General features: G+C 34.2%; 1 protein-coding gene and 1 pseudogene across 2 annotated transcripts in view; one reads left to right on the top strand and one right to left on the bottom strand.

Moving 5' to 3' along the window:
- Positions 1–18,872, bottom strand: part of LOC139496341 (ralA-binding protein 1-like) — a 52,343-nt gene that overhangs the window by 1,875 nt on the left and 31,596 nt on the right. For both annotated transcript variants that reach the window (XR_011657625.1, XM_071284859.1), the window contains exons 13-15: positions 13,711–13,869; positions 8,059–8,148; positions 5,865–6,070 (exon numbers count right to left, since the gene is read on the bottom strand). Coding sequence is in view for 1 of the 2 variants with exons in the window: in XM_071284859.1 (XP_071140960.1) it covers positions 5,865–6,070; positions 8,059–8,148; positions 13,711–13,869 (455 nt within the window). In the remaining variant the exon portion in view is untranslated. The remainder of the gene's footprint in view (positions 1–5,864; positions 6,071–8,058; positions 8,149–13,710; positions 13,870–18,872) is intronic.
- LOC139495344 (uncharacterized) lies at positions 3,675–5,054 on the top strand (annotated as a pseudogene).

Here is an 18,872-nt window from a genome sequence, read left to right on the forward strand (position 1 = left end):
ACAATTTGAAAACTAAAATCCTACAATTCTGACAGAGGTTAATTTTGTCCAGGATAGTAATGTTGATTCTCAATTACATTAACATTATCAATTTGTCTGCATCATAATGATTGTCAGCTATTCCAAATTCCCTTCTTTCCCTTATCTATACAATTTTTTTTTAAATCCCCCTGCACTTCTGTCTATGTTTGTTCTACAGATTCATAATGAAAAAATATCATGTTTTTTCCCCTGACAAATTATGGACAGGATTATTGTATGTATAATACATGGTTCTAATAAATCTGACTAAACCCACAATTTTGAAAAAAAAGAATTTCATGTGTTAGAAATTTGTAAAAGCAACACAAAGGTTCCCACATGCAGCACAGAATCTTCTTATTGTGAAAATCACCTGAAATCAATTCTAGGTGTGCTAGTGTTGTCAGTCTTATTTTTTTAAGAAGTGTTTTATAGACCTGATTAGTGTTGGTTTTTGTTTTTACTTTTTCCATGTTCTATGGTATCTTCTGCTTCTTTTATTCATCATGATTGATTTAACCAATGAGATGAAATTTTAATTTCTCCACTCTCAACAGTTAAATTTTAATTATTCACAAACCTCGGCAAGCCTCACGCTTTAAAAAATAAAATTTAAGTGTATTGAGTAGAGAAATATTGTAACACACTAGTTGCTGTGGTGGAATCTATGTATAAACAATTACATTAAATATTAAAACACATGTGAACAATACAGATATAAAGTATTGAATTACAGACTGACCAGTAGGAGTGACCCTCACATTTATAATCTATATAAATCTACATACTTTTTCAAGAACAGTAAAGTTACTTAAGCTCATTAATTGTTGAAATTTATATATATTTGGACAAAAGGTACAATAGTTAGGTAACAATCTCTTTCTGTCTTGACGAAGAACATTACATAGAACTATTCTAAATATTTATGATGATAGAGAATAGACATGTGATTATAAATATTCAACAGATAAGATTGATAAAATAAATAAACTGTTGACACAGAGATATGTCTCGCCTGACAGCATCAAACTCAGAAAAAGGCAATCTGATGGACTATGCTATGCTAATTAGTTCATTGTCACTGGACTATGAACTAGTGGGTGGGGCTTAGAAATGGTTGACAAACTAAGATGTACAAACAGTAATGTAACTTTATAGAAATTTTTTTTGTCTATTGTAAGTAGTTTCTATCAAACTAACTTAAGCAGAAACTTACTAATTGAAGGTCACCGGACAATGACATACAGGAACAGGGACTCAAAATACTGATTTGAACTGATAGCAATGCAACTTCATACAAAATATCATTTATCTATAACTAACTTAAGCAGAAAACTTTATAATTTTTTATGACAACAGTGAAGCTGATGATGCCATTGCCTGAAAAGCAATGATCTAGAACTAAAATTGTGGTCTAAGGCCACCTTTAAAAGAATGTCTGTTTCCCCTCCCCCGGGTCTACCCTTTGTAAACAGACCAGGAAGGCTGTATCTTTTTTTTTTTTTTTTTTAACTGGATGTGATTGTCATAGCATGGTCACATGAATGGTTTGACTTGTCCAGTCCAGGCCACTTATCAGTTGATTGTGCTCAATTTGAGTGTATTTATTTAGATTATCAATCCTTCTGCTTTCAAGCACTTTCCAAAAATGGAAACAAATTATTTTCAGGAAAAAAATAATTTCGATTTTTTTGTGGAAAATAATTTTTTGACCCGGGGGCTTATTATTGACCCAGGTGGGGGAGGGGAAACAAACATATTTTTAATTTGGCCTAATGCTAGTCCACCAGTTACTACTTTGACCTTGACCTTGATCTGGTCACCTCAAATCAATTGACTTGTTCCTCATCAAATGGACCATTATCAAACTTAATTTGGTATTTAAAATTTGGTTCAGAGATAACTACCAGAACCCAAACATTTTGCACAAATTATAATCTATTACTAGCTGCTGTGACCTTGTCTTTGATCTTTTGACAGTAAGTTCAAGTTAATGTTAGAGTTAATTATCAGACCAAGAATGGTAAAGATATAGGTTATGGCTTAATTTAATGTAACCACCCTGCTTATTATGAATAAACACTACAAAACAAATAATATTTAAAGTAAAGTACATGCCAGATTTAATGATAATGTGAGTAACTGAGTTATATAATGATGACTCGTTACCTTTGTCACATATATCAGTTTTACATGAATTCTACAACAAACAATTAGTGTCTTTTATCATTCAATATTCTACCTTCTATACATTCAAGAGATATTATTCCCAAGTGTAGAAGTCTATATAAAAAAGAAGATGTGGTATGATTGCCAATGAGACAACTCTTCACAAGAGATCAAATGACACAGAAATTAACAACTATAGGTCACCATACAGCCTTCAACAACGAGCAAAGCCAATACCGCATAGTCAGATAAAAAGGCCCCGAAATAACAAATGTAAAACATTTCAAACGAGAAAACTAACGGCCTAAGTTATGAAAATAAATGAACAAAAAACAAATATGTACCACAGCAACAAACAACAACCATTGAATTACAAGCTCCAGAATGTGTGTGGGGGGGGGGGTTAAACATGTTAGCGTGATCCAAACCCTCCCCTAACCTGTGACACTGGTGTAACAGTACAACATAAGAAACCTGATATAGGGTATAGCACCACATGTTGCCCATATTTCATGCAAGGGCAAAATTAAGTAAGTAGATTTGGGTACAGGTAGGGATTTTTCTTTTTCAAATTTTGTCTTTAAAATGTGCAGATGCATGATACTTGTTTGGATATTGAATAGGGTGGACATCTAAGGAATCAATTGAAATTTGTTTGCTTGCCTGAAAGAATTCTGCTACAACAATCAGAGTAATGATTTTATACATTCAATAATGCATTATGCAAAAAAAAACATATAAAGAGCTGAGACATTAACGCATGATAGGCCTATCGCCCTTCTATCCTTTGTTTTAAATGAATCAACTAGAAATACTGTGAGCTCTTCTCAAAGAGACCCCCCCCTTTCCACTTAAAATAAAACATGCACGCATAGTGGTACCCATTGACACAAAACATGAATAATTTAGCATGATTAAGGCATTCATCATGTTTAACTAAATTTGTGGCCTTGATTTTTAAACCAACAAAATTTTATAATAGTCCAAAGTGTGAAAAATGGACAGTTTTTGACAAATTTTCATCGAATAAAGTTCCATATTTACTCCCCAATTTCATATCAGAAATTTATAAAAAAAACAAAAGGGAGCTTATTTCAATAGATATAATAGTGTCACCAAAGTTTCAGCGGATTTTTCATTATTGAACAAAAACAAGAAAATCCCCTCTTTTTTATGAATTAAGTCTTAATACAGTAAAACGGGAAATTTTCGCGCCGTCTTTATATCGCGATTTGCCAAGTTAATCTAGTTTCGCGTCGTTTTAAATTCGGGTTTTTACGATGTCCCGAAAAATATCTTTAAATTTTAAAACTGCACATTTGTTTGTGTACCATTAATTAGTGAACTATATTATACTCGTATGTCGTTAGTAACTTAAACTGATATCAATCAATAAATTGTTTGGGCAAGTGAATAGTTTTCATTTGTAAATAAAAATAAAATCTAAATTCATTAGTTGTTTCTTAAGCTATCGTAGTGGAAAGATGTATAAATTTCTGATTAAAACTTCATCACCGAGGCCTCCCTTACTTCCGAAAACGGACAATCCTGCATTTCAAAGTGCAAATACAGAAGTTCAAAATATCTTGGTAGATAATTCACCTGTTGGTAAAGGTGGCACAAAATGTAAGCGGGGAAATTACAATAATTATTCACCAGAGGTTCGTGCTAAAATGGCAAAATATGCTATTGAAAAAGGTGTTCAAAATACTGCAAGGAAATTTACAACTGATCTTGGAAGTCCTGTGAATCAATCAATATTCGGAGCATAAAGTCTTCATATATGAGACGTGGATTACATAAACAATTTGAAAATGCAGCCGAACTTCCTAAAAAAGATGGTGGTAGACCTCTTCTTCTTGGGAAGTACGATGCAGAATTGTTGGATTATATAAAAAGCATGCGAGCATTCTGTGGGATAGTTAATAATCAACTAGTTATTTCGTCTGCTAAAGGAATACTCAAATATCATGATTCTGAACTTTTAGAAACCTTAGATTTAACGAAAACTTGGGCTGAATCTGTGTTACATCGTTTGAGATATACAAAACGTAAGGGAACGAAAGCAGCAAGGTCCCAACCAGAAGACTTCGAAAAAACAAAACAGGATTACATTCATAGAATTGAAAAATGTGTTGGGGAAAATAAAATTCCAGATGATTTAATTTTCAATTGGGACCAAACTGGTGTAAATCTTATTCCTGGTGGTGACTGGACAATGGACGCTAAAGGCAGTAAGCAGGTCTATATTGTTGGCATAAATGATAAACGTCAAATCACTGCGTTGTTAACAATATCTAAGTCTGGTGTTCTTCTTCCTCCACAGATTATTTATGCCGGGACAACTGAACAATGTCATCCAAAATATGGAATATTTACCATTCGGAAAATCATTGGAGCAATACTGACACTATGATGCATTACATAGAACATTTGCTTGTGCCGTATGTAACGGATAAACATGATGAACTTGATTTACCCTTAAAACAGCCTGCTTTAGCGATACTTGATGTGTTTAGTGCTCATAGACATGCATCCGTTTTAGATGCTCTACACAGAGCCAACATTAAAGTAGTGTATGTTCCAGCTGGATGTACAGACCAGTTACAGCCCCTTGATTTACGTGTCAAAAAAGTGTATAAAGATATTTTAAGGGCAAAGTTCCAAGATTGGTATGCAGACGAAGTGGCAAAATTTCTCAAAAAAAAAAGAAAAAACTTGATAAATGTGAATTTGACATGAGATTAAGCATTACTAAACCACTGCACGCCCGCTGGCTAGTGAAAACACAAAAACAATTAGAAACAAAGAATGACCTTATTCGTAGCACTTTCGAAGCCGCAGGCATAAAAGTTAATCAATAAATCCTTTGATCTATGTGACAGCTACAATGTGTCAATCGGTATAAAACGATTTACAGGTGTACTTTACCTGTAACATGTGTAATGTGTGTTGTTTTTATAACAATTTTATCAGTGACGGAAATAGACTTGAGATAATTTTTAATCCATTTGTCATTATTATTAATAAATATTTTATTACCAAATGTCTTTGTATAAAAACTTTTAGAATCAAAGGTAAAGTAGTGTCCATTAAAAAGTTGTTGCAATGGTATACATTTGTCGTCGACATATACTTTTTTCTGATCATGTGCTTTGAGTAGATTTTGTTTAATGACTATACAGCGATATAGGTTGGAAACACATCTTCTCCAGTTAAATATTCGCAGTAGTTTTATTTTTGCATACCAACTGCTACCGCGAAAATAGCAAAAAATAAAACTTTTCCCCGGTTTACAGTACTCCAAAACATAAAATCAGATTTTTTTAAAAATCGAAATGGAATTTAAGTCAATACATATAAACATTGCACCAAAGTTTCATGAAAACTGCTCAAGCATTTTTTAGTTTTATAGTTATATTCCCAGAACTTGGGAAAAGTAAAATCTAAAGGAGAGAATATCTTTTTTTTCCGTGTGCACATGATATGGTTCATTATGCAAGCCCTATTCAAATTTAATTGTTAGTCTAGTAATGAGGGGGGTCCAACCGTATATGTCCCTATACATGCATTAGTTGTCAAACAAAAAGGGAATGGTTCCAAAAATATGTCTTTTTACAAAAACATGAGTTGTCAAACTAAAATAAAATCCTTGTACATATTTAAATACTAACCTCTAGCGATTCATTGTCCTCTAACAGATCATTGAGTATTTCTTGTAGATCTTCCTCATCCTCGTCCTCGTCAGAGCTGGAGTCTGAGGTAGAGCTGTACTCCTCCAGGTCTGAGTCTTGACGTAGATATTGTAACTCAGTAATCTCCTGTTGTAATCTATCTATCTCATTCTTCTCCGTCTCTATCTTAGTTCTGAGTTCTCCCTCTGTAATATATAACATTGTATTAATAAGAGTCTAAGGAAGAGCTGTATTCCTCCAGGTCTGAGTCTTGACGTAGATATTGTAACTCAGTAATCTCCTGTTGTAATCTATCTATCTCATTCTTCTCCGTCTCTATTTTGGTTCTGAGTTCCCCTCTGTAAAACACAACATTGTTAAACGCTGATTATTTGATGTGAAATTCTATACGCAGGATTTTATAAGATTATCAAAAATTGATTTTTTAGAAACAATATGTTATAAAATTATGAAGATAAAAGTAAGGGTTAGCAGGCATATCTTTTTACGGCACTACATGGATAAAACCAGAGGATTTCAAATTCTTAGAAAACATTTAAAAAAAAGAGTAGCAACTTCCTTCATATAAAAATAAGGAGATGTAGTATGATTACCAAAGCGACAACTTTCCACCCCAGTTCAAATGAAGTGGATGTAAGCAATTATAGGCAACCCTCTGTAAAACATAACAAACTACTTGATGTGGATTTCTATGCAGATAAATATAAATAAACAGCAACAAAATGTTTCGATGATCAATGATGATAAAATAAATGTTTTAAATCAGTAATTTCAACTTTAAGACAGTACACTCTTTACCAAACTAGAGTCTCACATGAACTTGCACAGGAGTATTATGAGTAATAATATAATATCATCTTATACTTAAGGTGGTATCTAACACTTTCACTCAAATTAATTTGGCTCGTTTCATTTTCATAAAATTTTGACAAAGTATTTTATTTGACCCTTGAACAAAAATATAAAAATTTCAAAATTTGAACCAACCGTTTTATCAGAAAAATTACACTGGTTATATAGCAGTTTGACAAACACCAATTTTGATCATTGAGAAGCTTAATATTCCCTTACCACCACAACGTAATTAAAACGTTTAGCTGACTTTACAGAGTTATCTCCCTGTAGTGTTGGGTACCACCTTAAGACATAGTTAGTTTGAACCGTGGCATGGTCAAACCAAAGACTCTAAAGTTGACATTTACTGCTTCTCTGCTAAAACATTGGACATGAAGAACTCAGATCAAAGAAGGTTGACTTGGAGTCAGAATACTGTGTGACATGTCTTCCTTTAGACAGTTACCTTGTTAATAAGCACACACATTACAAATTTCACTCAGTGTGTCAGTCTAGTACAAAACAAGGCTTATATTCATATTACAATAGCATGTTCTGGTCCTGAATATGTATTTAATTTGTCGTAGGTCATTAAGCAGCCATCATCATCTGATAAGTATACTGCCAAACTCACTTGAGATACTAAGGGATAATAAGAGCTTGTGGTACTGATTTTTTTAATCAGAAAACTGAAAATGGTCTTCAAAATGTCTTTTTCAAGTTTTTTAAATTCCATTAACTAGGGTTGCTGTCTAATAAATGATCAATCAATAACTATAAATCTAGAAAAAACTAAGGATACGGGGTATCCAGCCATGACACAAAAACAGCAAAAAACACACAAAAAGCAAAGGAATTTTATTGCTGTTCTTCATCTCAAAGTCACAGTGAGGCCTTCAACACGGGGAGTAAAAAAACTCTCACCTCACTGTAAGTCTAAGACAGCCCCAAGCAACGGCTTCAGCAGAATTCTTTGCAAAAATAATTTTGATAGATTTTGTAAGATGCAATATATACCACAAAATCATGCCCAGTAGAGAGAACGTACTGGAAAGTAGTACATATATCACTAAATTGGCCCCTTTTTGGCCCCTAATTCCTAAAATGTTGGGACCATAGACCTCAAAATCAATCCCAACCTTCCTTTTGTGGTCATAAAACTTGTGTTTAAATTTCATAGATTTCTATTTATATACTTATACTAAAGTTATTGTGCGAAAACCAAATGTCTTCGGACGACGACAACGTGATACCAATTTTTTGGCGGTCACATAAAAACAATATAGTCCTTACACATAGGTGTAGAGACATACACAGTATGAATAAAAGAGAACATTACCAATAGCTATGAGTTCTTCCTCTTCTAATTTTACTCTGTGTTCTTCTTCTTGTAGTTCAATCAATTCTTCGTCGTCCTCCAAAAACACAGCTAAAGAAAATAAATATACTTTAGGTAGACAGGGGTATAAATTAAAAGTGATAGATATTTTCTATACTAGCTATGCTAAAATGAGGTTCATATCATGCTATTTCAAAAATATAATAAAGAGTATGGGTCACCAAGGTTTTTTTTTCTGGCTACAGGAGGTGCATACTGTGAAAGTACTTTTATTCCTCGTTATCAATTTTCCTGGATTGAGCAAACGTTGCATGGTTGTGGGTCCTTAAATTCAGTGGATTTGAGTTTTCTTTAAAAAAAATTCAGGTGAAGAATCAGAAACAAAGATTCTTGAAAATAATAATATGGTGTTCATTTTCACTTTCATGTTCGTCTTTTATTTCTGACAACATTCATGAAATTTTAAATATCTCAATTTGCTTTAAGAAATAAGCTGATTCATCTCTAAATACAAATTGTCTCATTGAAGGAAATTGCAAAGTAAACATTTTAATTGTTGTGTAATCAGAATTGGTGACACTAATTAACCTGAGATAGAATGATAAACAGATTAATGATCATCGAAGGTGTTAATTAGGCCATAAACATGTCATTAAAAGAAAAAGGTTGCATAAAAAATGCTACAAATGTACTTTGAATTAATACTTAAGAAATAAACAAGAGTGCACACGCTGAAATGTCTGGCCTTCTTTACTAATCATTTATATTATGCAGATAGTCCTAAATATAAAGCTTTATTACAACTGTCATATAAACTTTACATTAACCAAGAAAAATAAACATTGATCAATGAACCATATGAAAATGAGGTCAAGGTCAGATGTACAATGCCAGCTAACAATTCTTCCATACAACAAATATACTTGACCTATTGCTCATAGATTAAGAAAAACAGACCCAAACACAAAAACTTAACACAGAAAAATGAACTGTGAAAAGGAGGCCATAAAATATTTCCATCCACCAGATATAGTTGACCTATTGCATACAGAATATGAAAAAAAGACCAAAACTCAAAAACTTAACTTTGACCTCTTAACCATGAAAATAAGGTCAAGGTCAGATGACATCTGCCAGCTAGACATGTACACCTGATAATCATTCCATAAACCAAATATAGTAAACCTATTGCATACAGTATAAGAAAAACAGACAAAAACACAAAATCTCAACTATAACCACTGAACCATGTTTACTTTGTAATTTCCTTCAATGAGACAATTTGTATTTAGAGATGAATCAGCTTATTTCTTAAAACAAATTAAGATATTTAAAATTTCATGAAAATGAGGTCAAGGTCAGATGACAACTGCCAGTTGGACATGTACACCTCACAGTCCTTCCATACACCAAACCAAATATACAAGACCTAGTGCTTATAGTATCTGAGTTATGGACTTGACCACCAAAACTTTACCTTGTTCACTGATCCATAAAATGAGGTCAAGGTCAAGCGAAAACTGACTGACGGGCATGAGGACCTTGCAAGGTACACAAATACAAAACATAGTTATCCTATTACTTATAATAAGAGAGAATTTAACATTACAAAAAATCTTAACTTTTTTTTCAAGTAGTCACTGAACCATAAAAATGAGGTCAAGGACATTGGACATGTGACTGACGGAAACTTTGTAACATGAGGTATCTATATACAAAGTATGAAGAATCCAGGTCTTCCACCTTCTAAAATATAAAGAAGAAGTGAGCTAACAGCCCCCACCACCACGGTACCGCTGCCGTCCCTGGATCACTATCCCTATTTTGAGCTTCCTGCAACTATAGTGGCAGGCTGGACAAAAAGAAAGCCCAATATGAAATTATTAATTTTTAAGAGCCAGAAATATGAGGAGATAAAATGAACACTTTATCGTTATATATCTTCACCAGAAGTTTGACTTTCATCATTCAAAACTAATTTTTCATGAGAATTTAAAAGTTAAAAGTCTTACAACTTAAAGATATTAAAGATTAAAATCCAACTGAAGTTGTACATGTATGCTTCACTGGTGCTACCCCACTGCTTATAGTTGATAGTGTGTGTGCTGGTGTTCAATGTTTTCTCTAGTTTATATGCCCTTAGGCCAACTAAAATTAAGTAGATTTTCATCCAAATTTTTGAAAAAAAATGGGGCGGGTGGGAGGATTTTATTTTTTATTTTTTATTTCTTATGAAATCCTCTTGTGACGTGTTCATGTATGCAGGTGTAATAATAAACTTATATATCATGTATATACATGTGTAAGGACTCGTAAATATTTTTTTTAATCTTGAATAGTTATCAAAGGTACCCGGATAATAATTTAGTACGCCAGACACACGTTTCATCTACATAAGACTCATCAGTGACGCTCATATCAAAATATTTATAAAGCCAAACAAGAACAAAGTTGAAAAGCGATGAGGATCCAAAATTCCATAAAGTTGTGCCAAATATGGCTAAGGTAATCTATGCCTGGGATAAGAAATTTCTTAGTTTTTTGAAAAATTCAAAGTTTTGTAAACGGAACATTTAAAAACTTGACTACATTATTGATATTCATGTCAACACAAAAGCGTTGACTACTGGGCAGGTGATACCCTCATCTCTTTTTGGAAACCACTGTTCTACATGTTATTGCTGCTTTAAAAATATATTTTAAGTAATTAGCAAAAACGGGGAGAAATTATCTCTTCAGTTGGACTACATGTACCTTCACCAAATTTATTTTTACAAAAATTATAAGACTTTAGTACAGAATTAATGATAGTTTGAACAGTTTTGAAAGTAATAGAGTTCAACTTGGTGCTTTTATGATTCTTCTCCAAGATGCAAATATAATTATAATGTTAAACATGAACTTAACAAAAAAAAAAAGTTGTTTGATTACTTTGATGACTCTATTGAGGGTATTGGGACAGCTAGAGGGTGGTTGTTGATTGTCAACATAACATAATAGCCATGGGTAAATCTAAGTGTATTTTTGCCGACTTTTTGAACTCAACACACTGTCATAAATTTAACAAGTTCTTGCTTGCATCAATTTCTTTAATCCACTCATGTTTTTCGTGCCAATGTGTTCCACGATTCTAGCGCTTTGGATAACATTCACAGTCCAAAATGCCTGATACAAGTTCATTATAGAAAATAGACAATATTTATTATATAAATAAAAAACGAAATCTGCATTTTTAGACACAACGCATTACTTGTAGCCAGGATATTTTCTGCTTTCTCTTTATAAATCTCTATTCTCGATAGATTAATCATTTTAAATTACTCGAAGAAATACAAAAACCGAAATTTGAAACAGGAAGTTTTAAATGCAACGAAATATTTGACGGTTACCGGAAACAGAAATGAACAAAATCCGGAAATCGTAAATTTTTAAAAATAAAAAAAATCGGGGCAGGACAATTTCAGAGGGGCGGGCGGGGATGAAAATCTATCAATTAATTTTAATTGGCCTTATCAATGTAGTCAAACCTACATGGGATCTGTCTTAATATGGACAACAGTTGTTATATTACATTAGATACCTAAATTCGTGGATAAAGAAAGCCTTTCACGAAAATTATGAAAATAGGTACCTCACAATTGGCCGTTTCAGAATCTAAAGCATCATGGGTAATTTTATTGTTCGTACCCCAAAATGAAAATAACGTCATGTCATTGGTTGAATTTCCATTGTTTATGACAGTTTTAACAAATCAGGACATTTTGGTGTACACTTTTGAAAATATTACCCAGGATGCATTAGATTCTGTAACGGCGAATTAAAAGTACTTTCACAGTCATTATTGTCAGATTTTGTATGTTCTATACTATACATGGATAAAGCACTTGTGTTAACGAGAGATTATAAAGCAAAATAGGAGATTACCTCTGTTAATTTGCTTTCAAAAAATAACTGAACAAATTAAGAGTATAAAAATAAAGAGACGTGGTATGATTATCAATGAGACAACTATCCACCAGAGTTCAAATGAAGTGGATGTAAGCAACTAAAGACAACTGTGCACATGCTGAAATTTCTCACCATATTTACTGATCATGATTAAGATGAGATAAACCTTACTAGACAAACATGTACACATTACAATCATCTTATGCACCAAATGTAGATACACCTATAGCTATATTTCTAATGGTATCTTAACAAGCATTCTGAGAGTATTGCATGGCAATACATAGTCCCCTACCAATTAAAAATTTATTGTACTGGAACAAAAGGCTAACTTGATCCATAACTTGCCATGGCGTAAACTATATAACAAAAATCAAGTCAATATCTTCAAGAATGATGAAAAAAAGTGTGGAAAACAGATTATTTAAGTGATTTTTCTAAGTCCAAGGACCATAACTCTGCACAAAATTATCTGTCGGAACAAAATTCGAACTTGACATGATCAAACAATATACCAAATATCAAATCAATATTTTCAAGCACGAAGAAAAAGTGTGGAAAACTGATTTGCCGGACTGATGGATAGACAGACAGACAGACAGACAGAGTGCAAACCAAAGTCTCCTTCGACTTCGTCGGTAGGGTACTAAAAACCAAACAAACAAGGAAAACTCAATGCTAAAAAAAAACCATGACAATAAGGTCAAGAGAAGATGCCTTTTTGTGTTGATGCGGCATAAAGCATTCACCAATCAATCAAGATAGGATGAAGCATGCAAGACAGACATTTACACATTACAATCAATCCATACCCCAAATTCGTTACTGTAAATTTAGAAATTATTGCATGCATTTATCATTGAAAATTTTGAAGAATTGGAAAAAATGTGAGATAACTTATTACGATTTCAAGAAAGGTTGAATAGATATGTGTATCAGATATTATAATGCGAGTTCTTATTATTACGATACTTACTTAGTCAGATAATTGGCGTTAACAAAAACTTTGCAATAATTTGTGAATTTAGTTATCTTTTGCTTAAAGTATCTGAGAGAAAGGCCTAACCATAAAAATTAAACATTGACCAAAGACTTGAAAGAACAATCACAATTAAACATTGACCAATGACTTGAAAGAACCATCAAAATTAAACATTGACCAATGACCTGAAAGAACCATCAAAATTAAACATTGACCAATGACTTGAAAGAACCATCAAAATTAAACATTGACAATGACTTGAAAGAACCATGAAAATTAAACATTGACAATGACTTGAAAGAACCATGACAATTAAACATTGACAATGACTTGAAAGAACCATCAAAATTAAACATTGACAATGACTTGAAAGAACCATGACAATTAAACATTGACCAATGACCTGAAAGAACCATCAAAATTAAACATTGACAATGACTTGAAAGAACCATGACAATTAAACATTGACCAATGACTTGAAAGAACCATCAAAATTAAACATTGACCAATGACTTGAAAGAACCATGAAAATTAAACATTGACCAATGACTTGAAAGAACCAAAAAATGCCTTCCAAACAGACATGAAAACCTTACAACTATTAATTTTTAACGCAAATATAGTTTGCCTTTTGTTTATAATTATTTAAGTATTTTTGTTAAATGTTTTTTTATATAAAATTATAAATTGCTTGAACAATATAAAATCTATATCATACATACAGTCAGACTCCTGAACATTTATAAACTCGGCCACATCCTGTTCAGCAGTAGTGACTTGTTCACTTAGGGACTGTTGTGGTAGATGAGATTCCACTTCATCCTGAACTTCCTCTTTAAGATCTTGAACTGCCTCAGTAGAATCTGTGACATCAACATCAACTGAAAATGGAAAGAATAAATCAACTGATTATGGTGTGAAAAGTTAATAGGATACGAACCTGTGCTGGATTTATAGGACTTTGGTCATGTCTAAACATCTCCAACTGGATAGGGGGTCTCATTGGGGGATTCCGATCCCGGATCCTGCTTACTGTTTTGTCAGATTCCCGTATCCCGCTTACACTGTACGTAAGCAATTCTCATTTTTTTGTCATTTCCCGGGTCCCGCAAGACCTCATTTCCCGTTTCACGCCACAATAGTTTGACTTTCACATGTCATGCTTACAAAAAATCGGCAATCCCGCGTCACGCTTAGACCCCAATGAGACCCACTGGATATGACTGTTTCTTAACAAAACTCAATCAAGCACGTAACCACTTTACTGCAGGACAAGAAGTCAAAAGAAAACAGGTAAGGTTAGTTTTTCTTTTTTGATTGGAGTATTGAATTTTCTACTACCAAAAAAAATTGATATGTGTTTATAAACCAGCCTTTTAGTGGTATACTGTAATGAGAACATACTAAACTTCTTAGGAGGTAAACTTGATTGAAAACAAATCTAAACTAAAGTTGCTTTTTTTTTTAAAGAAATAATTGAGATATTTTTAAAGTAGTCAAATTTCATTAAAGTGCCAAAATTAAATGCAACAATAAAAGAAAAAAGAATTTAGATCTATAGTTTGTATATTTATGGTATCTGTGGTCCATTTATGCCTTGTGAAATACACCATTAACAGTAATTGAAGGAATAGTTTCTGTAGGATGATAAAACTAACCAAACTAAGGTACCTCAAGACCTATTTTGAATCCAAAGTCTACTGGCCATGGGTAATACATTAATAAATGTACAACAATTGTTATAAAAATAGATGTTAACATCATCAAAAACAATGGATATAACATTATTACAACTATTGTCCAGTGTTCTCAATGGGGTCTGTGAGTAAAAGCAACATGGTACCCTGGTGCTATATTTTCTACCATGGTGCTGTCTTGGATGATTTTATAATAGAATATAAAGGGGCATTGGTGCTGTATATTTTGGAAAACCAGTGCTTTATTAATTTCTAAGGTACTATTTGAAAATTCTGGGGAGACCACTGTTGTCTTTATACATGTATGAGCTGCAATAGATAAAAATCAACATTATGCAAATGCACATATAAATGTATCTGTACAAGACATTCTAAAATAGGTTAACAGATGTATTGATATTTATTTGCATAAGGTCAATTTCTATCAGGTGCAGCTCATACGTTACCTTTGGATTCTTATCTCCCTTACATCTACTTCCTCCTCTATAGTTCCTGCATCACTGAACTCTCTAGCCTGTATATCTTACCTGTAGATTCTGTTGATGGTTCATTGATTATCTCCCTTACATCTACATCCTCCTCTATAGTTCCTGCATCACTGTCTCCACTGTCTCCACTGAACTCTCTAGCCTGTATATCTTACCTGTAGATTCTGTTGATGGTTCCTGGCTTATCTCCCTTACATCTACATCCTCCTCTATAGTTCCTGCATCACTGTCTCCACTGAACTCTCTAGTCTGTATATCTTACCTGTAGATTCTGTTGATGGTTCCTGGCTTATCTCCCTTACATCTACATCCTCCTCTATAGTTCCTGCATCACTGTCTCCACTGAACTCTCTAGTCTGTATATCTTACCTGTGGATTCTGTTGATGGTTCCTGGCTTATCTCCCTTACATCTACATCCTCCTCTACAGTTCATGCATCACTGTCTCCACTGAACTCTCTAGTCTGTATATCTTACCTGTAGATTCTGTTGATGGTTCATTGATTATCTCCCTTACATCTACATCCTCCTCTATAGTTCCTGCATCACTGTCTCCACTGTCTCCACTGAACTCTCTAGCCTGTATATCTTACCTGTAGATTCTGTTGATGGTTCATTGATTATCTCCCTTACATCTACATCCTCCTCTATAGTTCATGCATCACTGTCTCCACTGAACTCTCTAGTCTGTATATCTTACCTGTAGATTCTGTTGATGGTTCCTGGCTTATCTCCCTTACATCTACATCCTCCTCTATAGTTCCTGCATCACTGTCTCCACTGAACTCTCTAGTCTGTATATCTTACCTGTAGATTCTGTTGATGGTTCCTGGCTTATCTCCCTTACATCTACATCCTCCTCTATAGTTCCTGCATCACTGTCTCCACTGAACTCTCTAGTCTGTATATCTTACCTGTAGATTCTGTTGATGGTTCCTGGCTTATCTCCCTTACATCTACTTCCTCCTCTATAGTTCCTGCATCACTGTCTCCACTGAACTCTCTAGTCTGTATATCTTACCTGTAGATTCTGTTGATGGTTCCTGGCTTATCTCCCTTACATCTACATCCTCCTTTATAGTTCCTGCATCACTGTCTCCACTGAACTCTCTAGCCTCATACCTGCCAACTTTTGAAAATGGCCATGGGGGTTTTTGTGCGTGGCACCATTTTTGAGGGTATAATTTTTCGCGGCATTTTTTCGTGTGATGATTTGGCTCCTAAAAGTGTCTGACATACTTCTTTTTTGGGGGGTGATAGTTGAAGATGCTATTATAACCTATCTTTTTTTAAATTGTTTGATTGTTGTATTCTTTTTGTTGAGATAAACACCAGTAAGATGACTTTATGTTTGTCTGATACATTGTCAAGAAATAAAAAAATAGTAATAATTTTAATAATTTTATAACAAAAAAAACAACAATATATGAGGGTCTGGAAATGGGGGGGGGGGGGGGGTCTGTTGTTCTGTAAACATTTAATTTTCACCCCTTTTTTCTCTAATCTTCAAAAAATTAACCTCTTTTTTTTCTAATCTTCAAAAAATTTGACCACGCATTTCTCCAATTTTCATTTTTTTTGCTCGTTATTCCCTTATCTTCATTTTTTAAGGGCATTATATTCTTTAATCATTTAACCCCATCCAAACCCTCATATATTATATAGATCAATATCACAAGCAGTACTAGAATGTTTGGAGACATCATTAAGGCCACCGTGGTCAACTTTAAAGTCTCTGTTGCAAACTTTACAAAAGGCATGTGACAATCCTAACGACGTAACGTTGATTTAGACAACCAGCCCCTGTACTTCTGTATCTGTATCTGTATTTCCCACTTATGAAATTAGGATGGGTACGTCACAGATTCCTTTCGGCTATTATGTGACGGTGACTTGACATCATTCTCCCATTTCTCTAAGTATTTGCACGAAGCAACACGCTTTTTTTTCTTAGGCGGTGACAGAACTATTTTGCAAGTGATAACTCGCCCATCATGATTCCAATTTTTATAAATTTAACACCCAAGCTAAAAAAAAACAACTCAAAATTTCACTCTTTGATTGTTTACTATGCCGACATTAATCAACTGGTGAATGCGTGATCACTAAATTTTGATTGGATGAAATTTGTCAGACACGATTTGTCTCCCTTGGGAAAACTTTCAAAAGTTCAAAATCGGGAACAAAAATATTTTTCGTATAAATTTTACTAAAATCGTGTTTTTTGGCTATTTTCACGATCACGATCGTGTAATCGAGACAGAGGGTCAAAATCGTGTAGTACACGCCTAAATCATGAAAGTTGGCAGGTATGTAGCCTGTATATCTTACCTGTAGATTCTGTTGATGGTTCCTGGCTTATCTCCCTTACATCTACATCCTCCTCTATAGTTCATGCATCACTGTCTCCACTGAACTCTCTAGTCTGTATATCTTACCTGTAGATTCTGTTGATGGTTCCTGGCTTATCTCCCTTACATCTACATCCTCCTCTATAGTTCATGCATCACTGTCTCCACTGAACTCTCTAGTCTGTATATCTTACCTGTAGATTCTGTTGATGGTTCCTGGCTTATCTCCCTTACATCTACATCCTCCTCTATATTTCCTGCATCACTGTCTCCACTGAACTCTCTAGTCTGTATATCTTACCTGTAGATTCTGTTGATGGTTCCTGGCTTATCTCCCTTACATCTACATCCTCCTCTATAGTTCCTGCATCACTGTCTCCACTGAACTCTCTAGTCTGTATATCTTACCTGTAGATTCTGTTGATGGTTCCTGGCTTATCCCCCTTACATCTACATCCTCCTCTATAGTTCATGCATCACTGTCTCCACTGAACTCTCTAGTCTGTATATCTTACCTGTAGATTCTGTTGATGGTTCCTGGCTTATCTCCCTTACATCTACATCCTCCTCTATAGTTCCTGCATCACTGTCTCCACTGAACTCTCTAGCCTGTATATCTTACCTGTAGATTCTGTTGATGGTTCCTGGCTTATCTCCCTTACATCTACATCCTCCTCTATAGTTCCTGCATCACTGTCTCCACTGAACTCTCTAGTCTATATATCTTACCTGTAGATTCTGTTGATGGTTCCTGGCTTATCTCCCTTACATCTACATCCTCCTCTATAGTTCCTGCATACCTGTCTCCACTGAACTCTCTAGTCTGTATATCTTACCTGTGGATTCTGTTGATGGTTCCTGGCTTATCTCCCTTACATCTACATCCTTCTCTATAGTTCCTGCATCACTGTCTCCACTGAACTCTCTAGTCTGTATATCTTACCTGTAGATTCTGTTGATGGTTCCTGGCTTATCTCCCTTACATCTACATCCTCCTCTATAGTTCATGCATCACTGTCTCCACTGAACTCTCTAGTCTGTATATCTTACCTGTAGATTCTGTTGATGGTTCATTGATTATCTCCCTTACATCTACATCCTCCTCTATAGTTCCTGCATCACTGTCTCCACTGAACTCTCTAGCCTGTATATCTTACCTGTAGATTCTGTTGATGGTTCCTGGCTTATCTCCCTTACATCTACATCCTCCTCTATAGTTCCTGCATCACTGTCTCCACTGAACTCTCTAGTCTGTATATCTTACCTGTAGATTCTGTTGATGGTTCCTGGCTTATCTCCCTTACATCTACATCCTCCTCTATAGTTCCTGCATCACTGTCTCCACTGTC

This window comes from Mytilus edulis, chromosome 11, assembly GCF_963676685.1.
Source record: "Mytilus edulis chromosome 11, xbMytEdul2.2, whole genome shotgun sequence".
NCBI lineage: Eukaryota > Metazoa > Mollusca > Bivalvia > Mytilida > Mytilidae > Mytilus > Mytilus edulis.